General features: G+C 39.8%; 1 protein-coding gene across 1 annotated transcript in view; it reads left to right on the top strand.

Moving 5' to 3' along the window:
- Positions 1-1,120: 1,120 nt before the first annotated feature.
- Positions 1,121-10,105, top strand: part of lin28aa (lin-28 homolog Aa) — a 17,895-nt gene continuing 8,910 nt past the window's right edge. Inside the window, exons 1-3 of the mRNA XM_058648896.1 lie at positions 1,121-1,305; positions 1,628-1,800; positions 9,540-9,724. Coding sequence (XP_058504879.1) covers positions 1,275-1,305; positions 1,628-1,800; positions 9,540-9,724 — 389 coding nt within the window. The 5' untranslated portion in view covers positions 1,121-1,274. The remainder of the gene's footprint in view (positions 1,306-1,627; positions 1,801-9,539; positions 9,725-10,105) is intronic.

Genomic DNA, 10,105 nt, shown 5'->3' with positions numbered 1-10,105 from the left:
AAATCATATTTTGGTCAATACCTTCATCTTTGTTTCAAAAACAAAAAACTAAATAATGTTTTGTTTTTTGTAAAGGGAACTCAAACAATAGGAGGGCGAGAGGGAGAGTTCTTTCTTTTTTTAAAACACGTTTCATCTGTATCATCAACCTTTTCTCCATCACACTCATCTCCAAAGTTCAGTATGATTAAAAACACGCAAAATACAAACTTCAACTCCGTTAAAATTTGAATATGTCAAATTGGATGTTTTTTGTTTAAGGCACATTATACTAATAATAGTACATAAAAAACTGGGTTGGGTTAATATATTCAATGTCAATATTAGTCTTTAAACTGGATGTTGTTTTTTGTTTTCTAAGGCACATAATATTATTATTATTATTATTGTTACTAGTATTAATAATAACAATAACAATAATAATAATAAGAAGAAGAATAAGAATAATAACAATAATTCCACTACTAATAATAATAATAATAATAACACATAAAACTGGGTAGGGATTGAAATTAAATTAAATGTCAATATTTTTGATACATCACTGAAATACACTAGAATAATATGTGTATATAATTTGGTTAGAAGTGATTGGTGGCCTTCCACGCTTTTGGGGCCCCACTCTATAAGGCAATCTATTCCTCGGGGACCATAATTGTGAATCACGTGGACGTGACCGAGAGGAGTGTGTGTGTGTGTGAATGGTCATCTGGAAGTGACCAGCAGAGCTGCTGACCACTGCAGTAAACAAAGACGGCCGCGCAGCGTCAGAAGCAGCAGCAGCAGCAGCAGAGGACATAATAAAGACAGTGGTCCTCAAACATGGCAGAAGGTATGTGATGGGAGCTTCTTCCTTTTTGCGGGGGTGTGTGTGTGTGTGTGGGGGGGGGGTGGTATTTCTGTGTGTGAATGGCTGAAGTGGTTTCTGTGTGAGAGGCTGCCTTTTTCCTCACATTGTCTTTAGGACTTTTTTTTTCCAGGAGGGGGTGGTTGTTCAGCAAGAAAAAAACTACCCCCCCCCCTCTTACCTCTCATTGTTTAGGGGGTGCCAGCCCTCTTTTGTTTACCCCCCTCCCTCCCTCTCTCTCTCTCTCTCTCCCTCCCTCCCTCTCTCAGTGTGTGTGTGGCTGCGCTGCATTTTGCGTGAAAGTGGCAAACAGTGAGGATTCCCCAGCGTCAGGCTTTTTCTTTTTTTCCCCCAAAAAAAGGAGAGAAAGGAAAAAAAGGAAAGTGTAGTTCGGGAGTAAATTTTGACTCACGGTAGAGGTGAAGACATGGGCTCCGTTTCGAACCAGGAATTCCCAGGTTGAGTCATTTAATCTGTTCATTTACATTTCCATTTTTATGTTTTATTGTTAACGACTACATTGACTTTGTTTTCTGATGAAACTGCAGCCAATGAATCCATTTAAAATTGTGTTTCAATGTGTGTATATATATATATATATATATTGTTTTTTTATGGTTGTTTTTAAATATGCATCTTAAATCGATCTGTGATGTAACAGAAAAGAGTTAGTTATCCACCATTTTAAAAGTGAACCTACTGCAGCTTTGTGTTTATGGATCATGTGTAACTTTACTCTCACTCACACACACACACACACACACGCTGTGTTTGCTGCAGGAGTGTGTAAGACCGAGGAGGACGAGGGTCCGAGCACCGAGGAAGACTCTCAGCCTCTCCGAGGCGTCGGCATGTGCAAGTGGTTCAACGTGCGCATGGGCTTCGGGTTCCTGTCCATGACCGACAGAGAGGGCGAGCCACTGGAGGAACCGGTCGATGTGTTTGTCCACCAGGTAAGAAATGTAACGAGTCACTTCCACACTTCCACGTGAACGCAGGTGAAACCTCTTCATTAATTAATCTCACCTGGCTGTTTCCACCGGGCGTTAATCCGTCACAAACGAGACTAAACACACTAATACTTAAAGTATTAGTGACTTTGTACGTGTTCTAATGTGTGGAATAAGTTTTAATTTAAATACTGGTACCACTGGTTTAATTTAAACTGGTGGATCTTGTAATACTGCGTGTGCGTGGGGCTGGTGGAGGCTCCGTGACTCCCTCCCCACGTGTTTTTCTCATAGAGGCTGATATGGAGTTAATTGTGAATTGTGGCGGAAAAAGCCCGCACACTTTTTACGTACCCTCTGACGTCACTGCGTGGGTTATGAATTCATAGTTTATGTGTGTGTGTTGTCAGAGAGAGAGAGAGCTGCGTGAAAGCGGATCCTTTAGCTGTGTAATTGATCATGTGTAGGCCGAAGCTGTGGAAGTGTGGGTGGTCGATGCCCACTCCCACGCTCACTTTACAGTGGATCAGTTGCACATCATGATTCCTCACAAACAGTCGTGAGTTATTTATGGATTGACATCAATGGAGACACGGACTGTGACAGTTAATCATTTTATCAAATATTGTCAGCCATACACACATTTCGATATGTTCAAGGCAGTTTATAATTATAATTATATTTTTAGTTTGATCAACCTTTACCACCATTTTCTAAGATTCTATGACTAAACAAAAACATAATTGAGATCTCAGTCTGGTGGTATTTTAGATTATAATGGACACTGACGTTATCATTCAGTCACATATGAAATGAATTGCCAAACGTTTTGATTATGAGTGATTATTCTCTTTGATTCCAACCTCTTGAGGTGAGATAATGAGATTTGAGGGACATCTCAAGGACAATTTGCAGTTTGGGGAAAACTGATCTACATTTACAGACATTTTGGGTCAAAAAAATCAATCGATTAATTAAGAAGAAGAATCAGATTATTCAACAAAGAAAATGATAATTAGTTGATGGAGAGTTGAAAATATCAGCCGTATCAGCAAAGTTTAAATATGCATCTTACTCTTTGGGCAGTTTTCATGATCACTATTTGTTTTCATACAAGACATGACACAAAACAACGACTTCATTTTAAAACATTTTTATTTTTTAAATATAGGCAAATGCACACCATATGAAATGCATACGTAGATAAACATGAACATATAAACTTAAATATAATAAGTTAACTGAATCTAGTAAAATGTAAAACCTTGGGCAAACGGCACATTTAAATTTTCCTTTGTTTAAAACGGCATTTGTGAACATTTGATTCTTCACTTGACGTTTTCTCTGCAGTTCATGCAGGTTTGAGCTAAAATCTTCACTTACCTTTTCTTTAAAAAAGTGTTAATGGTGAAGTGGGAGGTGTCGAGCCGGTGGTGGTGGGGTGAGATGACCCCACTCCTTCCTTGCTGTCTGATAAGAGAAAGGCTTAGCATGTGAATGAGAGGAGACTCCACTAGCTGCTCATTCATCTCACAGTTCCTGTCATAAAGTGATTAAGGGGGATCTTTGTTGTGTGTGGCAGTGTGTTGTAAAAGCTTTCAAGAGCAAACGGGGATGGGGGGGTGCAGGCTTTGCTTTGGGCAAATTTTCCTTGTCCACATCCCCACAATGACACCACTCTGCAGGCTGTCTGGCTGAGTGGACATCTCTCTCTACCAAAAGTGCATCTGCCTCACCTTGAAGAGTGATTTAGTATATATTCATGCATACAAGAAAACTCGTCGTCTGGTTTGTTCTCTTAGTGTCAAACTCCTGCGGCGTGTTTTCTACTCCTGATGATGCATATAGAGATTTACGCACAGGAAGTCAGCGCTTGATTAGTCATTTTGCAAACCAAAGAATGAGTTGAACCGGGGACAGAAACCTACAGTTAACTAAAGCCTCCACTTTTCTCTGATCACTCCCTTATTTCAGTCATCGCAGGCTAATGTGATCAGTCAAATGTAATAACATGAAGCCAGAAATCATCACTACATTTGATTTATACCCTTTTAAACTATGAAACAAAGTAGTACACCTTCTAGTTATCAACACATTTAACTGCAAGAACCAAAGGAAGCTATGTATATAGTTTTTTTTATGGCTGAAACAATGACTAGATTAATCAATTATTAATCGATTACTAAATTAATCATCAATTCTGATTTTTCAGCTTCTTTATTTCTTCTATATTTTCTGCTTTCTTTAGTCCATATAACAAAGAAATCATTAAAACTGAATGAAGACATCTAAGAACATCATTATTTTCAGGTTTGGAAAAACACTGATTCACATTTTTCAACATTTTATGGACCTAACGATTACTCAATTAATCAATTATAAAAAATAATCTAAAGTTACATGACTAGACTATATGCTGGGAACATCAAAGGTGTGAAAAACCCGCTCAAAATTCAGTGAAATCGGTGAATGAAAAGAGAAAATGTTATTTATTCTGATATTAGTGTGGAGGATGTCATGAGGTCTCAAGACAATACGATGGTAAAATACCATATTTAGGGCCAATTTACAACATGCTAAATCCATAAATGCCATCAATTCCATTTACACTTAAACAAGGGTCTGCATCAGTCTGGCGTTTCATTCATGCATAATCTCATATTCTATTCCAGTAATACTGATTTCTCACCAGGAAAAGACCCTAATTTGCATGTCCTTGCATTTTTTGAGCACCAAGTTGTACAAATTTGCATACAGCAAAGTTTCTCATAAATAATATCAAGCTATTTTACTGGATTATTCTCTTCTTTGTTGTCACTTTTTAATCAAAAATAAAAGCATGTCGCCAACTGGACTAGAACGTATTGTGTTACAGGGAGCTTGCACAATCTGAATGCACAGATTCCATATGGAATCAAAATGGACACGTGCCTGGATTAGTCCATATAGGGTCTGTGTGGACCAACGTGGAAATAGATGGATGATGAAATGTATGCCACATGGCCACAAATTAAGCTCTTCTCCCGGCCCTTCTGCATTAGGAAAGTACAATTTTAGATTAGATTATACAGAAGAAGGTTAAAGGAAATTAAAAAGAGTTTTTTTTGGCATCAGAAAACCATCATTTGCTGCTTTTATAAAACCCAACCCTTCTTGACATCAAACAAGTTCAAAGTGGCATCACGAAAACTTGAGACACAGTCGACTCACTGTGTTTGTTCTTACTTCATCCATCCAGAGACGTACTTCCTTTCTCTGTCACTAAAAATGTTCGCCGCACGTGTGTCAATGATGGATGGAAAGGGGTTATGGAAATGTAAAAAGGCCTCAGCCCTGAAATTAGTGGCCGCGTGTCGAGGAAAATTAACTCCCAGGGTCCACCAGCCCTTTGTGCAGGTGGACAATAGAGCCATGCATCCAAATGAGGCAGCCCACAGCCGTGACCGAGCCCCTCTTTGTCGGAGCAGCACCCCTGCTATTGTCCCTCACTGCTCTGATGTCTTTCTCTGCCTCACAGCTTCCTCACACATTAATGACAGAGGTTACAGTAGACCCCACCATTAATGCCTCAACATGTCATGAATGTCAGTGAAAAGGCCCCACTCTGGTCCTATACCTGCATATAGATGTGTGTGTTAATATGGTGTGGGCATGTGGCTGGTGAGAGTCCGTTATGGGGGTGGGGAAGGTCACACATGGGAGAGGAAGTGGGTTAACGGTCACCAGAGTGGAGAGAGAGGGAGAAAGAGAGAGAGAGAGAGGGGACTGATGGGAGTGGGGTTCTGTGGATGTATATGTTGCCATAAATGTCATTTCTCACCAATTTGTGTTTCCTTACCGCAGATGAAACAGTTTAATTTGCATAAAGCATCTCAGCTTTTTTTGAGAATTGCAGCAAATAACCCTGAGATTTTCCAAGCGAGACACACATGCACATACTAGAAATGAGCCGCTTGGTTTTGGTTTAGTGTCTACTTCTTCTCATTTCTGGGTTTAAACCAATGTGTGTAATCGACATTCACTCTTGGGTCAAATGACTTTTTAGTGGATTCAGCTCTGATTGGTGGGAACACAAGACCGTGGTGCAATTTCTTCATCTTCTTTAATTTTGGCAATTACCACCTCATTTCTGGCACAACACTCTTTACACACATTACTCTTCTGGTCACTGACATAATTATAATGAATGTTTGTGGAGAACCTTCATTTTCATTAATTGGGACAGTGCTTAATGTTTTTAATTCATCATTCGGATCAAATGAAAGATTGATTGAAAGGTGACAGAAGTAAAATACATGAAATCGTAACCAGTTGCTCACTATAGTCTGAGGTGTTGCCGTTGTTTTGTTCTTCATTTTGTTTCCAGCACATTCTTGACAAAATTAGTTACCTCACAATACGGACACTATTCATACATGGGCTTATGCTAGAAAGACAGCAAAGTAAACCGTGTTTAGTGTTCTCCAAAGTAAAAGAGAAATATTTATGCTGACACTGTGTTTGAAAGAAGCCTGTAACTGTCACTGGCTTTGTTTGTAATGAATTTATTTTAAAAAATCAAATCTGACATTATCCTTATTAAACTGGGACAGTCAGTATGTTTACATTTACATCTTTTACCAAATCAAATGTATCAAGCTAAATTGGTTCTGTATACATTTAACCACACCCAAACTAGCTTATAGGCACAGTTCCTGCCCCAGGGTTTTATCTGGAAATAAAAGAGGAAGCAGGAATACAAGAGGTGGAGACAACTGAAGACATGTAGAAATCCCGAGCAGAGCATTATTGGACTGATGAGAAGACTGAATTTATCCTTAAAGAATATTATATTTCATATTTGAAGTTAATGGATGGTAGACATAATGGTGCTCAACGTGGTACTAATTAGCTGTCAGTTAAAGTGGTTTCACCCTGTGACAGGTCAACTGGGGCTTATACTAACGAGCTTAAAGGGGGCATATCACCACCTAGTGTTGTGGAGGTGGACACACTTCATTCTATGAATTGACGCCCGGCTAATACAGATGTAGCTTCACTTATCTTAATGGAAAAATGGAAAAGAGATTCATGGTCAATTCCATTTATAGTCAAAATTGTAAATTGGGAAACTCGGCGCAACCTCACCAACCAAGATGGCTGCCATCATACAAACAATGCTACATTAAACGTTAATATTACCTCTGTAGTGTTTATTTCACAGTATTTAGATATATTACGTATAATACTATCTTGTTGTAGACATGTTGCTGCAGTGTTTGTGTGCACAAAATACCACGTTTTTGACTGCTATTGCTAACAATGGCTAACAATGGCTAGCTGGAGATATGTTTACGTAAGTGTTTTTTTTCTACTTGTGTCTTTTTTTTAATTCTCCTCTCTAAATTCTCCTCTCTACATCGTGTTGTTGATATGTAGTGAAAACTGCTGAACCTTTGTTTGCTCAGTGTGTTTTTACAGACTGCAGAGAAAAGATGGGTTTAATGTCCATTAAAACCACCCTAGTACATGATTGATTTTTCTCCTTTGTCAAGTCTTTGCCTGTTTTAATATACACTGAGACTGGATGCAGATCTGCCTGCTTCTGCCTTTAAGACCTGATGGTCCATGTTAATGTCTGTGCAACCTGTGCAAATTTGATATGATATCATAGTTTTTCAAGACACATAACTGGTGAAATGTATTATAATGAGCCAGAAAACACTATGTCCTCTTCAATGACTTAAGAATAAAGGTTTTAGTGAACATTGGCAATACTGTCCCTTAATTTTAGGTGGCGTTTTTTTGTTTTACAGAAAATGAAAGAGTGCGTTCGGTCTGAATGGGTTCAAGAAATTTAAGGGGTTTTCAATGTTGTGTTAACAATTCCGTGTTTCATCCTTAAAACCACATCTCACGTTTCCTTCCTTGGACATATTCCTTTCTTTGTTGAGGTGATCGGCCCTTGTATCAGCATGGACCTTGTAGAAAGGTCAGTTGAGGTGAATGATGAATGAAAATGCAGGTAAGCAGGAGGTTAGGCTCGTGTTTGCTCTCTTGCTCCAACAACTGCTTCTATTGTTCCTCCATTAAGCCTCTGCAATGTTGTCATTTATCAAACACGTTTTTTTCCCCCTAAAAAAAGATGTTGCATTGCATATTTAAGCATTATAAGCAAATGCATATTCATTATAATCAAAGGGGCACATCAATCATTTGTGCTGTCCCTTGACTTTAATCTTTCGTGTCTCTCTGCCAAACAACTATCCAAGGAATGTCTCCCTGACCCCCCAACCTCCCAGAGAAGCCCTCCTGCCTTCTCACCCCACCCCCCGCCCTGCACTAACCCCTGCATCCTGCAGTTTTTAGGGTTAGTGGTGATGGTCAGTGTGTTAGTCGAACTATGTGATGTGGGTGGGAAGAGGGATGGGGGTGGGGGTGGGGGTAGCAGTGTGGAATGCTGTTCCTCCGGAGGGGGGGATGGGTTGAAGGTTATCCTCATCAGCTTTACCTCTCACACAGCAAAAACAACAGAAAAAATGGCAAAACAGCATCAAGGAACTGGTGCAGCAGGGCACAGGGTTACAGACCAGGACCAGCTTTGTAGTGTTTGTCTATTTATCAGGTGAGACTTAATAATGACCTGAAAATACCAGACACCTGATAAGTGCTATCACTCGATTGGTATCTCAGTGAAGAATGAGCTGGTGGGTGTGGGCTGGTTCTCAAGGTTCAAAGTCTCTGCACTGTTTCCGTGGGGAGGGGGGTTTGAAAAAGTCAAATGACAATACACGTGGGGAAAAACTGCAGTGTGTAAATTGTTTTTAATGTTAATGTTATTCTGCCCTTGATTGGCCTTTATGACCAGAAACAATGCAACATTTGTGTGCTGCATCCTTCACTATCGGTCGTGACTGAGGGAGCATTTGGGTATATACAGCAGCAGCATGGGGCGGGCGGGAACAAGAAGAATTTATCCCATCAAACTGCTCAACGACCAGGTTTTTGAGTAGAAGAATCTGTGCTTCAGTCAAATCACTTCCTGTGTGCAGAGTGGGAAAGCCACCAGGTGACACAGGATCTCAGTGCCAATTAATGACTATTGGACCTATTTTATTTATAGCTAATAGGCATAATTAGCATTTGTGAACTCGTCTGACAATGGTTTGAATCGAGGCTATTAATGAGTTAGTAATTTAATCATCAATGACTGTGAGAGTGAATGGTAGTTTGTCCCTGTGATGGACTGGTGACGTGTCCAAGGTGTACCTCGCTTATCACCCCTATGTCAGCTGAGAGTGGCACAGCGAACCTCAAGTGGAGGATGAAGTGGTAGAAGATGGATGGATCTATCACAGTTTTAACAATGAACTGTTTTTGAACCGAAATATAAATCAATTCATAATAATTTTACCTGGATTAGAACAAAGACGTTGATATTTTTTGATAATAATGCTTCATCATTCAAAAATGTATTACAGAATGATCATTTAACTGAAGCCTGACAGTAGCTCAGTGGTAGAGCGAGTTGTCTTTCAAATGGAAGGTTGTGGGTTTGATTCCTTGCTCCACTAGTCTACACGCCAACGCGTTGCTCCTTACGGCTGCGCCGACAACCTGTGAATGTGTATGAATGACGTGTGATAGAAAAATCAATGCACTGTACGAATGTGTGAACTGTAACTTTGAGTGGTTCTCAAGACTAGAAAAGTGCTATAAATACAGAGCATAAATCAGCCCTAACCCATTCTAATTGTTTTCAGAGCAAACTGCACATGGAGGGTTTCCGCAGCCTGAAGGAGGGTGAGGCGGTCGAGTTTACCTTCAAGAAATCGTCAAAGGGCCTGGAGTCTCAGCAGGTCACGGGACCAGGTGGCAGCCACTGTGTGGGCAGCGAGCGAAGACCCAAAGGCAAGAAGCACCAGAAGAGACGTTCAAAGGGAGACCGGTAAGCAAGGCTCGGCCACAATAGAAGAAAAATGATATTTGTGGAAATACAGATGGTTGACAAAGGACTTATGGATGGATCTGAGAAGGAAAAATGGTGTTGAGATGGCACTCGACAATTAGTCATTTTTAAATCACACCATGTTAGAGACAATATCTTTATTTCTCTAGTATGGAGTTAATAATTTGACTGTCATTTGTGCTAATGCAAATACGATTAATATTTAACTAGAGTTTGTCTTAAAAATGTATCAAAGCAGTGATATCTGTGGGGAAAAATAGAATTAGATGTGTTCACAACACATTTATGGAGGGGATTGTGGAGACAATGTGAGGAGTCTTCACCCCAGTGAGCTTGGAGACTTAAAGCACTTGATTTAAG

This window comes from Solea solea, chromosome 13 (genome assembly GCF_958295425.1).
Source record: "Solea solea chromosome 13, fSolSol10.1, whole genome shotgun sequence".
NCBI classification, from domain to species: Eukaryota; Metazoa; Chordata; class Actinopteri; order Pleuronectiformes; family Soleidae; genus Solea; species Solea solea.
This window is presented reverse-complemented; position numbering and strand designations above follow the sequence as displayed.